Source organism: Lagopus leucura, unplaced genomic scaffold, assembly GCF_019238085.1.
Source record: "Lagopus leucura isolate 7727_CA_CO unplaced genomic scaffold, USGS_WTPT01 Super-Scaffold_1, whole genome shotgun sequence".
NCBI lineage: Eukaryota > Metazoa > Chordata > Aves > Galliformes > Phasianidae > Lagopus > Lagopus leucura.
In genome coordinates, this window is record NW_024962250.1 from 39,300,168 (window position 1) to 39,319,563 (window position 19,396).

General features: G+C 49.3%; 1 protein-coding gene across 3 annotated transcripts; it reads right to left on the reverse strand.

Annotated features, from left to right (window-relative positions):
* Positions 1-2,803: 2,803 nt before the first annotated feature.
* MAPK1IP1L (mitogen-activated protein kinase 1 interacting protein 1 like) lies at positions 2,804-11,235 on the reverse strand. 3 transcript variants are annotated; one of them, XM_042867448.1, is made up of 5 exons: positions 10,066-10,804; positions 5,064-5,091; positions 4,266-4,548; positions 3,835-4,046; positions 2,804-3,272 (listed from the first exon to the last, which is right to left on the reverse strand). In XM_042867448.1, the coding sequence occupies exons 1-5, from the start codon at positions 10,137-10,139 to the stop codon at positions 3,261-3,263; spliced, it is 609 nt and encodes a 202-aa protein (XP_042723382.1). In that variant the 5' UTR covers positions 10,140-10,804; the 3' UTR covers positions 2,804-3,260. The 3 variants fall into 3 exon arrangements, with proteins under 3 accessions (XP_042723382.1, XP_042723373.1, XP_042723363.1); XM_042867439.1 differs by lacking the exon at positions 10,066-10,804 and adding an exon at positions 11,152-11,235 and having other exon boundaries at positions 3,835-4,548; XM_042867429.1 differs by having other exon boundaries at positions 3,835-4,548; positions 10,066-10,802.
* Between the last annotated feature and the right edge of the window lie 8,161 nt (positions 11,236-19,396).

Below are 19,396 nucleotides of genomic sequence, written 5' to 3' on the forward strand. Positions count from 1 at the left end.
CACCAGCTGGAAGCTTCTCTTTAGACCTGAGCTGTGAGCAATGCCCCCCATCCCACACTGAGGATTTCAGCCGTAGCCTCAGTGTCAGCAGAACACAGCTGGCCATAAGAACATCGGGTTGCTCGGCTCCTTCCCAACCTCCCCCCAGGGTCAAACCTTCCCCAGATCCAGCAGCTCACCGTGGTGTCCCTGGTGATGGCCAGGGAGCAAAGTCAGCTCCCACGTGAGGCCTTCAGCCATTCTGCGATGCTCCACAGGCTGCTCTGGGCACACGCCGTCCTGCTGAGCAAACCTCTGTGGGATCTGCATTTCCTATCCCAAATCACAGAGCGAACTCCTGGCCTGCTATTAAGCACGGAGGTTGGTGGCCCTGCCTGCAGCACGGGGTTGGAGCTTCGTGATCCTTGAGGTCCCTTCCAGCCCAAGCCATTCTGTGGTTCACGCACAGCCACGCACCCCCTCAGCACTTGTGAACGTGCTGAAGGCACAAAAACCACAAAAGGAAGAGGAAAAACACACAAGTCCAATAATTCTGATTTTATATTCAGTCGTTGCAAACCAAGGACGTCCTGTTTCTTTACTGTTTAATTCAAGGCTAAAATAAAATAAAATAAAATAAAAATCTACACAAGCATGCCAAGGGCTGTGAGTGAAGAACAGTGAACACGACCGTCTTGAAAATACGTTTAATGTCTAATCTTATACAAAAGTGACAGCATCTTCAAAAAAATATCAAATCCTGTATTTATAGCTTCTCACTATCATACAGCAATATTTGTTTCATCTAAAGAAAATACAGCAGCAGGTGATAATCTATACTTTAAAGATGTGATTGCTTATATTTCATATTGTAAACAAATGCAGTATGTCAACCTCAAAGCACAAAACGAACTCCTCAGCAATTTAACTCAAACGATGCATAGAAATGGACAAATTCCATTGCAAAAGCTTCAGGCCAGAAGTTGCTCACACTTGACGTAACATGTGATAAAGTTACTACACGGCATATAGTGACAACTTGAGTTTTTACACGATAGATTAACAGGGATACCCTTTTTTTCACTGCTATGCAAAGAACTTGGCTCACAAAAACAAAGGGGTTATGAAACAGTTCTCATGACCTCAAGAAATACGAATATACATTGAAAAAACATCCCATATATACTGAATTTTAGCCTAAATGTTCCGGTAATTGATCCTGCCTACTTCAGGAAGAACCTGGAAGCCTGGTTACCAAAACAAATCCCCTTCCAGCAGTCATTCCTTGCTACGTTTGCTGCCCTCTCCTTTCCTACCTCTTCCCATTCCGCACAGAGACACAGAGTGCAATGTGGAACTGGAGGGTGCTGCACGATCCGCTCCTTTGGGACAGGTGTTGTTCATCACATTGATTTATAACCTAAGGCTGCAGGTATTGAAATTAAAAGCACTTGAGCAAATGTAGGCAGTGTTCTACTGTGTTTATTTGGAATTGGTCTTGCCAAGATCTAATGAAGTGCGCTGCCCGGGGGGCCAAGGGGTTTGTTTAAGGTAATACTGACAACTTTGGGTTCTGATTCCTAGGGTCAGAGCTGGCATTTATGCTGAAGTGTTAAGCATTTCTCTTCAGCTCCAGTGCCATCTTCCTATAACTGAGACAAGAGATGCTCGTACCTTCGGTTTTCACGGCAGACTCAAGGAGCCCCAGCTCTCCCCTGCAGGGACACCGCAGTGCTCTGCCATGGGCTGCCACAGCCAACAGGCACCACTGCCAGCTCAGCCCACTTGTTCTGAAGTTCATCACATGCATGCAGGAAGCCATGGCAAGGTTTGGGAAGCGAATTAACTTGCTTTCACAGTTCCACGATACGAAGACTCCCTAACGAGCTACACGTTAAGCAACACTGATTCCTAATTCTACCTACAGAGGCTAAGTTAGGAGATCCCCACCTGAGGAGAAGCGAAACGTCCACGCTCAAATCCAGGCTATGAAATGCCACCAGAGCTCCTCAGCAACGCGTGGCTGTGCCTCAGTAATGCCGCACCAGCAGTTACCCCAGCACAGATATGGCAAGAATATAAAGCTTCCTGCAGCGCCCCTTCCAGAGCAGGGGCAGCCACACAGCAGCACACAGCTTCTAAACATCCCAAATTATGCTCTCAGTGAGGTATGCAGGCACCTGGCCGGGAACGGAGCGCTGCTCTCCATTCCCACGTTCAGTGGAGCCCCGGTGAGGTTTGCTCGTCCCCAGCTGTGGCAGTAAGGATGGCACAAGGGAATGGCTGGAGCAGATAGAAAGAAAAGCCTCGCCAAAACCTGCTGGGAAGGGAATGGCCAGGCTGGTTTTCTTCACCTTTTAAGCTCAAGTTCAGTTTCTAGGGACTCTGAAAACACCCGCTGAGTTTACACAACTCGGCAGACAAGTCAAATTTTAAACAACCAGAACCCAGGTTAGATATAGGGAAGTACTTTACCTACGTGGGAGTTAATGCTTTACACAGACCAACTCAAACCTCCAACCACCACAGAACGAGAACTGGCAAAACGAAGTCCTCATTGGCATGCACGAAACTCACAGCGGTCCATGAAAGGGAACGGCACGTCCAGCTCACTGCACTGCACAGACAGCAGCAGGGCACTGACCAGTCAGACCCAGCATTCCAACACACGCCTCCTCCTCCTCCTCCGCAGTCCCAGACCGGGCCATTAACTGCGTGCAGGATTTACAGAGTGCTGAGAAAGCCTTCGAGTTCACGCTCTCCGTCTCTGTCGTTTCCATTGCTGTAGCACGTTCAAAAATTACATTTCTTGACCAAAAAAAAATCTTGAAATACTTTTTATTGACATTTTAGAATAACCTGAAAATAGACAAGATACGACCATCCATCCATTCAACAACCAGCACGAGTCCGGCAACGAGACTTAAAGCATTTGTGGAAATTTAAGCTGTTTCTGATTCGCAAGTCCTTGTGCCTGATTCTTTAGGATCCTTACTTGGCAGCTCTCATTTTCCCAAGGAATATTGGCCAGAGTAAGAACCACGGATTTCAGTTTTACTTCTGCTCTCTGTAGCTCGTTTTATTAAACCAAACAATTACGCCAACATACGAGCAAGTTAATGTTATGCAAATTGCTAAATTGCTCCTTCATACCTCAAATGCACATACAAGAGGCAAGTATTCTTCATAGCCCCAAACATTACTGAAACAAAAACTGTAAAAATCTCTGTAAGTAGTGGATGAAGGTGGAAAGCTACAGTACTTTGTTGCCCAGAACGTGTTCAACGGTAAGGCTGCAAGAGACAATGAGAATTGGTGGTCATTGCAGGGCTTTCACAAAGCAGTTCATTAGCATTACAGCACTTCTTAGCTCAAGAACATTTGACCATTGTTATTCCCCGTGCATCCTGAAAAGCAATCTCTCCAGACTACACACTACAGTATCTTTCATTCCTAACATTATTACAAGCTCTTCCCCTTTATTTTTTCTGTCTTTTAGAGAAGGCTTTCCAGCAAGTGGAAGACCACTACAGTGCAGTGCTCAGACACGCTCCACCTCGATGGAATGTGACTGCTCTGGTGCACGAAGTTCAATGTTTAAGCAGAAAATTGCCTGTTATTCCACTGACTACGCAGACGAGCCCTTAAAGTTCTTACCTGCATTAATAGGTCTTTCGCTACCCAATTCCCACGCTTAAAAGCATCAAGAACAATTCACTGATAACAAAAAACTAAGTCATAGAACGGGTTGAAAAGGACAACAGTGAGCATCTAGTTTCAACCCTCCTGCTACCTGCAGGCTCGCCCAACCACCAGAGCAGGCTGCCCAGTGCCACATCCAGCATATATACTCACATGGGGGCCGCCCGGCATGGACGGAGCACCAGCAGGACCAGACGGCACTTGAAAAGGATTAGGGGGCGTAGGATAGAGTCCTGGAGCCGGGTACGATCCTGCGGGTGGAGGAAACGGACCTGGCGGCGAAGGTCCCCACGTTCCAGGTGGGACTGTGCCCCACGGTACCGTCGGCGCCGCTCCCGGAGTCTGGGCAGGAGCAGAGTACGGCCCTGGGGGGGGATACGGCATGCTGGGTGCGGGATACTGCCCCGCCATCGTCGGTCCCCATGCTGCAGAGGGCATGGATCCCCACGGCCCGACGGGAGCGGGAGGCGCAGCCGGCTCCGTCGGACCGCCATAAGGTCGTGGAAGCTCTGGAAAGGGCATGTTTGGTGGAGGATACTGCCCCGGAGGGACGGGGCCCGGCACGGCTGGGGGCGGATACGGACCTCCGGGAGGAGGGCAAGAGGGTCCGCTAGGAGGAGGAGGAAATGGAGCAGGCGGTCCGGGGGGCATTGAAGGATACATTCCTGTAGGAGGAGGTCCGAAGGGCACGCTGGAAGCGGAGGTGTTGGGCGGCAGCGCCGAGGGCCCGGCAGGGGGAGCGCTCGGGTTGTTCCAAGGATTCGAGGGCGGCCAACCCTGAGGCGGCTGGGAGGGCTGCTGGCCCGGCTTCGCACCGCTCACTTTGGGGGTCTTAGCGGGAGACTGATCGGGCAAAGCATCTGCCAACTGAGAGAGAAAGGGCCGTGAGCATGGCAGATCCCTGTGGGAGCTGCTGGTTGCCCACCTTCACCCACTACACAAATGCACTGCAGCTGCCTGAACAGGAGGAAAAGAGCATCTGTCGCTGCAGAGGGCTGCGTTCACTTTGTGCAGCTTCTATGGTTAAAGGAGAGAGGCATCCTGACGTGCCACAGTTCTAAAGCCAAAGATAAAAGGCAACCTTCAGCAGTAGAATCATAAGCAATTCTGGTATAAATCCAGGAAGAAGAGTTGTAAGTTTCCACTGTAGCTATTCTGATGCTATCAGGACAAAAGCCCTCTGTGAGCAACGCAGCAGAAGAGAGCCTGCGAGGCACACCTGGAGGCCACAGACTGTTTGCTCTGCCCCAAAGCAAAGAGCTGCTACTGCAATGCCAAGGCAATCATCTCAGCTGAGAGCTGCCCCTCTTCTCACAGAAGTGCCTGAGCAGAACAAAGTAACACAACTGGCAGATCTTCAGGAACAAAAAGCCATTACTTACCGAAAAATCATCAGTTCCAGACATTTTGCTGAAAAGTAAGGTAAAATAGAGTGAAATTCCTTGAAAATAAAGTACATCGAGGAAGAGTTCGATAAAGAATAAAGAATCGGACATTTGTCTCATTCAAACCCAAAGGGATGTCCAGCTGGCAGAGCTTCTCAGCAATGGTTCCATCCCAACCACTGGGGTGCAGACAGACAGCAGCCACCCAAATGCTCTCCCTCAATACAGGAGCCAGGAAACAGCAGAACTGCAGCCTCCATCTCATCTCAGATGGGAGCAATGCAGTGTAAATGGGTCACAACACCAAGAAGAAATATTTCAGGTATTCGTGCCAAACGAGCAGCCTCTGCAGCAATGCCAGCAGGTATCCAGGCTCTATTCTAAACTGGGACTCGGAGAAGTTGGTGAAGTCAATGCCCCTAAAATTAAACACGATTACACCCCCATTCAGATCTTATTTTCAGAAGTACCAAACGTGGGTTTTAAATACACTGAAGTCGGTGGATGCTCCGATTTGCTTTCACTGACTTCAGCCAAGCAGCCTTGAATGTAGACACAAGGAAAGCCTCTAACAAGTGCCTGATTCCTGACCTCTCAACACCTAAAGAAATGTTGCAAGACGGCCCCAGCAGAAAGGCTTATAAGCCTCCCACTGAATTCCAATCTACATAATGCAAATATTTCACATGGAACTGAACCTGTATTAGTAAGGTTTGTTTTTAAATCGACACAATTTGCTGATGGTAAAACAGCACTGCTGTGGGCAGTGGGACAATGAGCTCAGCCCCCATTTCATCTTCAGCAGCGTCTGCAGGGAAGAACAGCAGCAATGACAGCTCAGTGCTTCCAACCATCCGAGGCACCTCTGTCACCTTCAGGTGATGCTCCTTCATTCTGCAGATCTGTTCTCACCCAGCCCTTCTCTGTGCTGCTCATTACTGTGTGTTCTTCCCATTCTCTTCCAGCCATTCCTCCTCCGTGCTGAGATGGAGCCGATTCCACTCACCCTTGCACAGCACCTATTCCATCCCCTCGAGTATCCTCACTGCTTCTCTTTGAGGTGCCTCCAATTCTTTTGTATCTCTTGAGATGAACGACAAGAAACAGCCACAAAGAATCCAAAACGTGGGAGAGCCATTGATTTATACAGTTCCATAATTACGTTCTGGTTCATCCTCTATTTCCTTCCCAATACTTGTTCATGTTTGTCTTCTTTTTGCTCACTGCTGAAACTGACTCCCACAGCAGTACTTTATTCTTCAGTGTTAAGGGTCAGCCCATCATTTTATATACGAAGTGATGCACACAATTTCACATTCAAGCTCTCTGAATCACATCACATTTATCTACATTGAATTATGTTTACCATTTTATTACCTAAGCCTTACTTTCCTGACAGCACGACTCTGCTCATTTCCCAGCAACGATCCATCAGGCAACCAAAGCCCTGCAGAAGCAGAGCGAACTCCTCAGCTGTAGGTGAAGTTATGGGATGGCAGAGACCATCTGCCATGGTTTAAGTTGGATGTGAGGAGGAAGTTCTTCAGCCAGAGGGTGGTGAGGCACTGGCACAGGTTGCCCAAGGAGGCTGTGGGTGCCCCATCCCTGCAGGCATTCAAGGCCAGGCTGGATGTGGCTCTGGGCAGCCTGGGCTGCTGGTTGGTGACCTGCACACAGCAGGGGGTTGGAGCTGGATGAGCACTGTGCTCCTGTGCAACCCAGGCCATGCTGTGATTCTGTGACAACGGATGGCTGCAGCAGAAAGAGGCCTGCCTGCAAAGTGCCAGCAAAAATCCCCAATATTTATCAGCTGATTATTTCAAAAGACTTCTGTGCTATGAAAATTAAGGAAACAACTCTGCTGTATGGCTGTTAGGAGAAAACCTGCAGCAAAGCACAGCTTCTGATAAAGATTTAGTGGCTCTCTCACTTTGGCAAGCAGACTGGAGCAACATTTGCTGGCAACATTTGGCATAACTGAGACAGTGCCAAGCATGTCAAGGATCCTCTTGCAGACAGGATGGCCTCGTCTGGGGACCTTCCTCAAACACCCATTTCATCTGTGCAGTGCCACCTCCATTTATTAAAGGAGTGACTCTGGTGCTGATAGACACACTCACCACACAAACCCATCTAGAATCCATGTGCCATTCCAGCTGCACAGCACCGAACTCCAGTCAAAACCTCCCTGAAATACCAGTTCTATCTGTAGCACTGCCCAAGGCATCCACGTGTTCATAAAGAAACTCTGACATTGTTGGACCGAAGATCTCAGGGTCCCCACTGCCAACCTGTGGGCTCACCATCTCAGAAAACACACTGTTGCATTGATGAGGCTTTTAGCACAAGTGGGCTTGGAGTCTCCCTTTGCAGTTCTGTGTAGAGAAAAGCCAGTCACAGAATCACAGCCCACAGATCAGACATCTCTTCCTGCTGCATTTAAACCCTACTTCAGACTGCACTTTCTTGGGGCGGGGGGAAAAAGAAGAGCGAATAGAAGGAGGAGGATTCAAGGAGTTTAAGTAATTTGGCAGGCAGGAGAAAGGCCACAGAACTGGCAGCATTCAATCCAAAGTCCTGCTTGCATCCACGCTGCTGCAGGACAACATTTCCTTTGTGCTGTGCAGACCAACGCCCCTGGCAGCACCCTGTGCTTCACAGAAGCACTCAGCCTGCAGCTCCAGACACAGCATAGGGCCAAAAACATCAAACTGAAGTGAGGCAAAGAGGAAACACCGGTGTCTGGGATAAACAGAGGGAAAGCATGAGGAGCAGAATCTCCCATCCTTTATCCCGAGCTGAAACTTGGCACGGAGGACTTCCAGCACACCTACCCAGAAACTACAGAAACAGCCTGCAGACAAGAATCCAAGGCCTCCTGGACACCCAACAGCTCACCTCTAATTACTAGGAATTAACAACATGCAGGTGAGAGTGCCCCTCTGCAGCACCGCCAGGCCAGTCCTACCTGCAACACCAAACACCAGCTGAATACACAGCAAGCTTCAGAGCTCTGTGAAAACCCCACTGCTGGGCTTGATGCTCCGTAAGGCAAACCAAACCCTTCAGCCTCCGCCATAAAACAGCCCCACGGTGTTTCTTCAGCTCTGTGTCCTCTCTGCTCTCATCAGAACCAAGTGGAAATGAGCAATGCAGGAGTATTTTTCCCATGCTCTTGCCCTCCCTGGCTTTTCTTCATCATTGGTCCCCGGTGGCTGCCATTAGAAAGAGCTGCCCCAAACCCTGCTTCCTTCTTTTGCTAAAGCTATTCAAACAAAGCCTCGACTGTTTTCATAACTTCATCGGCTGCACAACATTTTCTGCACTCCTGATGTGACAGATTGAGTTCCCATCTCCACAGAATCAGAATCACAGAATGGCCTGGGTTGGAAGGGACCTCAAGGATCACGAAGCTCCAACCCCCCTGTGCCATGCAGGGCCACCAACCTCCCCATTTCACAGCAGCCCAGGCTGCCCAGGGCCCCATCCAACCTGGCCTTGAACACCTCCAGGGATGGACGGGGCATCACAGCCTCTCTGGGCAGCTGTTCCAGCACCTCACCACTCTCACAGCACACAACTTCCCCCTGACATCCAACCTCCATCTGCCCTCCCTCAACTTCAAACCATTTCCCCTTGCCCTGCTGTTATCTGCCCTTTCAGAGTTGATTCCCCTGAGATCACCTTCCAAAGAGCAACAGAAATCCTCCTCAATGCAACAGGCACAGCTGCATTTCCACCGGGTGGCACAGCTCTATCAGCAAAGAGGTTCTTTTGTCGCTGTGACATGACTAATGCCTACCAGCAAAACCTCAGCTACAACAGGATTCCTGCCCACATAACTCTAACTACCCAACACAGCTACGCAGATCAAATGCAAGAGAGACCACTGCCAGCTTCTACTGCAGCTTCTCCCTTCAGGCATTAAGCATCAGCAGTTTATAGCTGCCCATTCTCCATTTTTAGGGTCTTTTGGATGCCACACTCCAGCACCGTGCAACAATTTCTCCTGACCAGTGCCTTTATCCATTAGGGAAATAAACGGCAGGCAGACTGAAGATAAAAAGCAACAGTTGCATAGTTAGCAGCTGCTTTAGATGCAGTGATCTTTTTGTTCTCTCCTCCGCCTGTTTTGACTGAAAAGGCAGGAGGAGGGTTTTTAGTCTTCAGATTGTCAGCACTGATCTAATCGTGAATGACAACCACAACGACGCTCGTTAGCGCGTTTGCTATAAATTACCAACGACCAGAAAAAAAAAACCATTCAAAACAGAAGTCTTACCAGTTTCCAAGGCCCACAAAATACACGGCCATAAGGAACTGTAATCTGTTCCATTTCTCCACACAAGACAAGCCGTTCCGTTTCACAGCTGCCTCCCCTCCTAAGATGAGACCTGATCAATTCGGGTGGCCCCAACATCACAAACAGAAGCTTCCCAAACCAGCAAACATACATCAGTGCTGAGGTGGCTTATCTGTGTGCCAGCTGTGCTGCAAACCAGCAGAAAACTGCAAGTCTCCACTGCCAAAGATCACTCCTGGCCACAACAGGGGGTGGTGAGGCACTGGCACAGGTTGCCCAAGGAGGCTGTGGATGCCCCATCCCTGCAGGCATTCAAGGCCAGGCTGGATGTGGTTCTGGGCAGCCTGGGCTGCTGGTTGGTGACCTGCACACAGCAGGGGGTTGGAGCTGGATGAGCACTGTGCTCCTTTGCAACCCAGGCCGTTCTGTGATGATTCCATGAAGATCCTACCCTGGGAGTTTTACAGAGATGTGAGTTGAGCAGCTCCAAGAAAATTAAAACATCTCTTCCAAAGCAGCTTCTGAACATTCCTCAGAGACATGCAGTCCATTTTCACCACATTGTCCTTGTTTTGAGAAGCCTGCTTATGTATTTCCAGCTTTAGCTTTGTTATCAATTCTTTGGAAGGCTTCCTGAACTACCTGTAAACGTTAATGAACACCTACATCCTCCTCCTAACAACGGTACATACTCACCAATTACCAGCTAAATGTGAGCAGTTATCGAAGGTCCTCCTTGTTTTTAAAGCAACACCAAAACTATGTGTCATCTTCCAGTATCAGCCCCACCGATGACAAACAGAACTCCACGCCCTTCTGCTTCTCTGCAGAGATCCTTCTCCAGCATAACTGCTTTTCAGAATACAGCCTCACCGAATGGACACGGTGCCTTTTCATTCTTGATTCCTCACTGAAAGGGTATGCTTGAATGAACTTCAGCTTCAAAATTACCTGAAGTGCTCTACAGGAGGAGCTTGATGGTTGGCACACATTTTAACATCAGTCATTGGTCCCACTGCTCTAGGGAAGGGATGCTTCAGGATGTGCCTTCTAAAAAATTATTGTTTAAAAAATAAAGACCCCTTGTTTCCTACATCCACAGACAAAAAGGTTGAACAAACAGCAAGAAGTGATCATTTTCCTTTGATTGCACCTCAAAACCCATCTCCCTGGCAAAGAGGCAGCTCGGTCTCCAGGAAATGCTCTCTTCAATTTTGCACTGTGCTGCCTTTGTCAGTGAGTCACCCACCTGAACGATAGCAACACTCGAGAAAACAAAATGACTTCTCACAAGCCACAATCACAAACCTGATTCGGGACTTCTCTTAATGAGAAACGTTTAACGGTTATATATACACCGCATTTATATATTCATTTATAAGCTCAGATCCTAACAGCGGAAACCGACCAAATATTTCACCCAGCCGAAGCGGAGCAACCCGCTCCCCCGAGGCCTAAAATAGGGATCGTCACGAACCAGCCAGCTCGGCTTCCTAGCCCCCAGCCCCACCTAGGCGCAGGCGGCCGCAGCCACCGTGCAGCCCCTCCCCGTGACCTCGGAGCCCTACGCCCACCCCAAGCTCCCGCCACTCCCCTCAGGGCAGCGACCACCGGCGCCGCCCCCGCACGGCTCCACGGGGCCTGGAGGGGCGCAGCCGGCTGCGGCCCAGCGGTCCCCGGGGGCGGCTCCGTGGTTGCGGGGAGAAAGGCGGCGCCCCGCCGCTCGGGCCCGCCATCCCCCCCTCCCTCCTCGTGTGCCGGTGCCCGGGGCCGGGCGGGTACCTGCGGGAGTAGCGCGGCGCGGCACAGGCCGGAGCGGAACCAGGCAGCAGGCGGCGGCCCGCAGCACCACCGCCTCCCCTACGCCCAGGCGGAAGCGGAAATGCGTCACACGCCCCGCCCCCGCGCCGACCGGAAGGGTGGGCGAACCAAGCCCCACCCACCCCACGTGACAATCCCCCATTCGTCCCGCCCTTCCGCGGTCACGTGGCGCTGCCCCTCCCCCACCGCCGCTGAGGGGAGATGGGGGTGGGCGCGGTTCTTCCAGCCCTTCAGGGCGCCGCGCGCCGCTGCCGTGCCTTCGGGGCGCCGCGCGCCATGTTCGCGCCAATGCGCGCTGCTTTCCCGTATTCACATTTATTCACATTCACCCCTAGCTCCTGTCAGGGAGCTGTAGAGAGCAGTGGGTGCTCCCCGAGCCTCCTCTTCCCCACACTGACCCACCCAGCTCCCTCAGCTGCCCCCATCAGCCCTCCCCGCTCCCTTCCCCTCCCTTAGCACACTCCAGGGCTCCGTGTCTCCCTTTCGTGCCACCGACCCATGGTAGTGCCAGGAGCAGTGCTTGGAGGTTCTAACGCACAGCCCTGGCTGCGTCCCATTGGAAGACATTGCAACACGCTCCAAACTGTGCAGTGGGAAAAGAAAAAGAAAAAAAAGTTGGGATGAAATTACAAGTTCAGAGCCTGCATGCAATTCTTAGGGAAGACAATGCAAGCTGTGTGTAAAAAAATTGGCTCCGAATTGTAAGAAGCGTTGTTTTCCATCAGTCCATTTTGAGTCCCGCTGTGGGATTATTTCAGTTATTCAGAAAGGGAGTTTTGTGCCTCTGTGAGAGCAGCTCTGCATCGTAGGGCCTGTGCTGTTGCCTCTGCATTACAAACCTGGGCCACTGTTTTTTATCATATAAACATTTGGGCTGCAAAGCAGCAGTGCTGTAACCTCCTGTTCAAAACAGGGCCAGCTTTGAACCTTGGCCTGTTGGGTTTTGAGCATCTCCAAAGAGAGAGATTGCACGACATCTCTGGATATCCAGTGCAGTCCTTACACACCAGCACAGTGAATACCACCATTATGCCCCGTAATAGTCAGACTTTCCCTTGCTGTGACTTGGGATTCGTTGTCCTTTCGCCACGTGGGAGCATCTGTCTGCTCTGTAACCCCCCATGCACTGTGCCCTCCCCAGCTGTATGAGAGAGCTGCCTTCTCAATGGATCAGGATCCCTTTTGTCTTTCAAAGGCCGAACTGTGAGCCTGAGAGCAACAGACCATACCGAAAGTAGGTCTGTTATTCTGTACTGCAAGCAATATGGTACTATTCACCAGCAGGCTGACCTCAGGAGGGCTGAGAATGCAATGGTGTAGGCAGTGTGAGCATCCGGATCTCTCCTGTTGGATTCTTGCTTGCATGACACTGGATTTCACTTCATGACTTTCCAGCCTGTCAGATTTAGTACTTTGCAGGGACAATAACAGAGGTTTTGAAATGTGACAAACATTACAGTTGGGAAACTTTATTGCACCCAGAGGGCAGTGCATGCCACAGGCAGTAAATCCAGAGGAACAACAACAGTATGGATTTTGTACCTTCTGCTTTTACAGCAGCCAGTCAGAAGGTGGAAATCTGACACATGGCGGAGGCGTCCCTTTTTCACATAACTGGAAAGTGAAAGGATGTTTTGTGGGGTTTTTTTCTTTTTTTTTTTTTTTTTTTCTTTTTAATAGGATTAAAATGATGGACTGTGACATCAGTCTTAGTGAAGAAAATGCCAGCCTTTGATCATAGAATCCTAGAATGGCCTGGGTTGCAAAGGAGCACAATGCTCATCCAGCTCCAACCCCCTGCTATGAGAGGGATACCAACCAGCAGCCCAGGCTGCCCAGAGCCACATCCAGCCTGGCCTTGAATGCCTGCAGGGATGATGATGGGCTGGAACAGCGAGATTCGAGATAGAAAGCTTCAGTTGCAGTGTTGGTTCTCTCTGGGTTATGTCACTCCACTTTTATGTTCATGCTTCAGTGTACACTGTGAACATTATGCACTCAGAAGAATGAGCTGAGCCACCCTGAAGCTCGATTTTAAAGGATTCCAGATGGTATGTTCAGTGCACGTGGTAAGCTTTTATATGCTTTCCCCTGTGGCCAATCACCGACTGATAATTTATTTCAAAGCCCTCATAAAATAAATCACTTTGAAAATGACGCTGTCTCTAGTTAATAAGCGCTCCTTCTCAAGGCAAAAGGTTGTTGCCATGAAGATAAAATCATAGGACTGGTTCAAAGTGCGTGGGGATGGCAAATGCACCCCATTGAGAAGATGAGATAAACTGGATTGAGCTGGAAAGGAAGCATTGCTGCTTGCTTGTTGTGAAATTATGAGCAGGTGGACTGCCATTAGAGGCACTTGGACAGGCACTTAGGTTCCAGTATGGGTGTTCTGTGACAAGGAGTGAATTTTTGGGGTACGTTTTCTTTGCACAGTGGTGGATGTGTAGAGCCTTGATCGTACATCAAGCCACCACGTGAGCTTGTTTTCACAGTTCAGAGCTGCTGACTGTGGCTGGCGGCAGTAGAGAGTTCTCTTCACTTGTTCTTCAGTGAATAGGAATTAGAAAATTCCTCTCTGTGTGACATCAGTGAAACCCACCTGACTTCTCTTCTCCCAAAGAGGCCCAAACCCTCTCCCTTCCTCATGGCTCCAGGCCTTTCTCAATTCTGTTTCTGTTCTCCCCTCCCCCTGCCCAATGGCTGACTTTGTTTTCTGTCTGGTGTTGCAATCCTCAGTCTCTCAATGAGTTTCGTGCCATTTGCTGCTTGGCTTTCAGCCTCAGATCCCGCTGACAGATGATAATATGAAATCATGGCCCCTTCATTTTCTGGAGGATCACATTTTCAGGTGCTTGCTGCAGTGGAGACAAGCTGGAAAACTTTTTTTAGGCCAGCACTAAATTAAAGGTATTGTTCCTGCCATGGGATGTCCGCTGATCATCTCTGCAACCATGTGAGCAGTTCCAAGCAGGAAGAACGTGCCTGGATTGCTAAAGCTCCATCACTCCGTTTTTCACCACCGCCCTGCCATGCCATTTGTGGCCATATATTCGTGCCTCGTTTTATCTTTCTGTGCAAAGCACTTGGGATCCGTGTGTTCATCAAGAGATGCTTCTGTGCTCAGGCTCTTTTTCTCCATCTGGCACTCTGCACTTCCTCTGCAATCCCTCTGGGGGCCTTTGAGATCTCCAGTTTTGCACGACCACTTTCACATGCATTTCCATATGTGAAATTAATCGTTCAATACCAAGTCACTCATGTCTCTGCTTCAGATGCGTATTGATGGCATAATCATACTGCTAAGGTCAACGATCTGCTGATTGGTGCCAAAGAACCCATTTACAGTCAAATGGCTTGTAGTAACTCAGGGAACGATGCACGTAAGGATCATTTGGGCTTGCGAGGGCTCAGTAAGTTACTGATAGGACAAAGGTGCTACTGAAGGGCGTGTGATGAATTACTATTCAGTGCAAGATATCGTGTGTGAAGGGCTACATCCAGATCTGATGCAGTCAGTGTGAGCTGAGCTTCTTTTTCTCTTTGCATGAGGTTTGGAGGCTGGCTCCTCTGCCTCCTGCTCTACTCCTGCATCTGGGAGTGCCCTTTTATTTTAGCAGCACAACAGAAGTCAACCACCTGACCCAAACCCCTCCAAATGAAGACCAGGTTGATGTTCACCTGCTGTCTCTCATAGTCGGGGTATTTCCCCCAGTGCTGCCATGACGAACCAGGCTGAACATTTACCAGATACATGGAGCAGCTGAGAGAGCGTAGTGCCTTCCCCACCGACATCAGTACTTCTTACAGCACTGATACAGTGGGACCCACGGCAGAGAAATATCATGCCATGTATCATTTCCTCCATCCTCACATCGTGGCTATCAAGAAAGTTACTCCGCTAGGAGTCGTTTTGCTCTGGTGCGGTGTTTTAGCTTTTTCCAGCAGTAACACGAGCGTTCCGTTAGCTGGATGTCCCACACAGTGATGGACCAGGGAAACAGAAACAAGAGATTGATCAAGAAGAATAGATCGGGTGGAGTTGGAGGCGAAAAAAAGCAGCTTCAAAGAGGACTGAAGTTTGGAATCTTACTTCCTTCTCCCTCACTGAAGATAGGGACTTGATGACTTGTTGCCGTGTTAGTTTCAGGCTGCCCCATCAAAAGAGCACAGATCTCATCCACTGCAGCTGCAATAGGGTAAATTCTTGTCGCTCAGCTAACAGTCGTTTAATGCTCTGTGAAAATCCGTGGGAATAACACCCATGTCCTTCCTCCTCCTCTTTCTCTTGAGCTTTCAGCCCCTGATTCAGCAAATAGCTGAAGTGCCGTGCTGAACTGGTGCCTTTGAGTTGCTAATGCCGTGCAAAAACGCCATGAGAATAAAACAGTCTGCATGACCGCTGCTAAGAATCCACTTCCTTCTTTGGGTCTTGTTTTTTCCACCAGCCTGCTGGAAGGGCACTGCTGGAAAAAAGCTTAGCCTGGGAAAGACTTCTGAGCTAATAAACCCGCCGCAAAAACATTTCTGCAGTGATATTTGAGGTCAAATGGATTTGTCGAGTCAATAGCCACCAGAGTCTGAAGGATTCCTATAAATAAAAGTGACTTGAAATGTTTTTCTTGTCTGACAGAGCTCCTTTAAAGTGCAAATACGGCTGGAATGAATTGAAGTCCGGATGAAAAGAAAAGAAACACCTACTTCTGAACTTCTAAACCTTGGAGTTCTCTCCAGTCACATCCTCAGCTGATAATGAATGTGGCAAATTCAATGAAGAATTTCTGCTCTTCGGGCTCTTGAGGCATTCAGCATGATTTCACAGTTCCTCTATTCCTCTTCTGAAAACAGGAAGAAATTATGCAGGGTAGTAGCTGTTTAAATACTAGAAAGTCTCTCCGGGGAGAATTACAGACATCTGAGTGATAAATTGGAAGTGAGATAACGGAAGGTTTGAAACGAGCCTGATGCAAAGTTCATTTCAGTCAAAGTTTCCTCACTGATGTTGGAGCTTTGTATGAGAGTCTTGTGACGAGCAGCGTGTTGGGTGATGGTTTTGTCATGGCAAAGGGTTCCCTGTGCAGTTTCCACAGGAGCAGGGCAAAGGAGAGGGGAAAAAAGGGGGGAAAAAAAACCTGCCAGTTCATCCAGCACTGGGTTTTGTTCATGGAAGTCGTGCATCCAAACTGCACCGAGTGATCCTTGCAGCCAGGCTGCTGTTCTCCTGCCAGACCTCTCCTGTAGCTCCGGGCAGTGTGGGTTTGTGTTATGATTCCGTGTTATGCCAGAATCTCCCCTTCCCAGCAAGCTGAATTAGCAGAACCACTCCACACAGGCAGCCATTTCGAAGGAAAGGCACAGACTGCTGGGATAAAGTGCCTCACAGAACACGCTGGGCTGCTGGAGCAGCATCGTGGCACCCGAGGAAGGGGACGCAGTGGCTGTGCTGCTTTGTGCTCCCTGGGCACTGCTGGAGGCGGCTGAGCAGAAGGGGTGCTTGCAGGCTGCCTGCAGCACAGCCCATTGCCACATCTGCCTGCCTTCCCAGCTCGGCCTGCCTTCGCCCAGCTTGGCAGCAGTTCCTTCTCCTCCTCCAGGAAATTCCTGTCCTTTAATTCCACACCCCGTGACTGCTGCCCCACGCTTGGTTAATGCCAGTGCTGCAGAACTCCCTCCCTTGGCCACCGCTGCTGTATTCCTGAGCCTATTTTAGGCTCAGACCTGACGTTCTTTGGGACGTGGAGCATCTCCTTGCTTTAGTTTCCAGCATCCTGAACAACGAGGTAATAGCATCGAGCCACTGTTGTGACACAAATAATGAAGACAAATGACTCTTTCTCAGTAGTATTTCGGCTCAGTGACCCGAGGTCCAGGCTGGTTGGCAACCTGAGAAAACCAGTCTCATCCCGGACTGCTTCACACCCCTCCCTCAGCCCTCCTTCAGCTAAACACATTCCGAGCAAACAACAAAATGTGCTGCCAAAATACAAGAAAGAAGCAACTCCCTCAACAGGAGTTTCCCCGGCCCCGCGGTGTGAACCACAGGTTTAGTGAAGAGACAGGCAGCAAAAACAAGAAGCACGTTGCTGTTATAACCTATGAACACAGAATGAATCGCATAAGCAGTTTCTAAGGAACAAGGAGGTGGTGAGGACTGCGGGATCAGACTCGGAAAGGATTGCGCTGAAGCGCAGGAGAAATGAATGGACTCTCCCTGTCTGCAAAGATTGAACAGCTTGCGTCGTACTTAGGCCTGGGATTGCTGAAAACTGCTCCTCTTTTAGATGAAATACATATGGTATGCCTGCTGAAATGTGTTTTCGTGATTAAAAATAAGCTGCCATTGGCCCATGAGGTAAGTAGACGTGTGGCGGGGTACCTCATTCATTCACCACGTTGCAGCCAGTTCTCTGCAGTGATTGTCCCCACTGCTGGAAATTCACAACTACGGCCACATTTAAATAGTAGAACCACCAGCATCTAGTGCCTCTTTCGGAATAGTTTAATAACACTGCTATTGCTAATGCTGATTTTGGTAGAGACAAAGCAATTATGGTCTGCTTCCATTATCTGTGTGACTGTCCCTCAGGCATTTACCAGCGCTCACCGGTACTTGGCTGCATGGATGCTTGGCCAGTGTTGTGCTTTATATCGAAATAGAGAAGACATTATGAAGGTATTGTATCAGAATATGGATACGATGAAGCTGAAGGATCAGTTTTCTGGCCAAGAAACGAAATGAAAGAACTTTGGCTTTGGATGTGTGTGGTGGTACTGCAGCCAGTATGAAGCGGAAAGAAGCACAGACCTTTTTGCTTGACTTCTTACCACTGTGCTTTTCAGGTTAAGGGGGTTAGGATATACTCAGCTGTGTTTTCAGCTGCTACAACACCGTGTGTTATTTGCTAATGCCATATGTTGTCTGTGCGATAACAAATGTCCCTTTCCCTTCCCTGCCTGGAATCACAATAAAGGAATGTGTCCAATACAGCGAGGAATTATTTACTTGTGCTTTTGCTACTAAAGGAAGAGCAATACCCACCTTTCAGTCCATCTTCTCCAGTACAATATTCTCCTATTTTCCCTTCACATTTGCCCTCCTTTTGGGCACGGGATCAAGATGACTTGTGTACAAGGGCCAGCAGCATTACACCAAGATGCAATTTGGCTCTGAGCATGTAGAAATGACAGGATAAAAATGACAGGATGTCCCACGCGCCAACCTGGCGCTCCCCTGATGGCAGCCAGATCTCAGGCATCTTCTGGTCTAGTGCCAGCATCTTTTTACTGTAGAGATACAGTGAAGAAAACCCTCCAGCTTGTCCTTAGCATGCAGCTTGTCAGGTCACAAGTGTCCTGGGAAGTGAGGAATTTCAGGGAAGGCTAAAGTTGAGGCAGTGATGTTCTCCACCAAAACCACGAGGGTGGTGTTGTCCCATTTTTACTGAGAGAGCTCGTGGCCATGCACACAGAAGAATGTTTCTGCTGTACCCTGGCACGGGTTCCATCCCTCAGTTCAGCTGACACCCAAATTCCCCTTTCTTGCTGCAGTTTCCACTCAAGTTCCCTTTGTGCTCCCACAGACGTGCTGGCATGGAGGTACCCTTTGCTTACTTGATTTATTAGATGCCTCGGGAATAACACTGGGGTGCAGATAAAGTAGAGAAATTAAGTTCTGGGGCTTGTCCTATTACAACCAGACAAATATCCACGAGCCCTAAATTACCTCTGTGATTTTGCAGCTGTGTTGGTGGAGAGGCACTCCGTGGCAAACACAGTAGGGCTCTGCCCTTTCCCCAACCCCCCATCAACCCTGCAGTATTTTCAGGAGACCTTTCCTCCTTCGCTGAGAGAGAGGAGATGAAGGCTTGGGTGGCTCTGGCCACGCTGTATGGCCACGCAGCTCAGGCTGATTTTTCTTGAGTGAATTTGCTGGATTCAGGCTTTGGATATCAATTAAAAGAACACTACTCTTTTGTCTCGTGTGTTGCCCCCCCTAAAAAATAATGAGCTGTTTAATACACTAGAGGCAATTTCAAATTATCTCCCTTAATGAGGAAGGTTGTGACAGAAGATTTATTACCCTTTCTGATCTGCTGATGTATTTCCCTAACCGTTCCAGCAGAACCAATTGCTGTATTTGTATGATAGGCTCTATTTTCAGGGGTTCATTAGTTGTAGGCTAAAAATAACACCAAAGGTCTCAGTC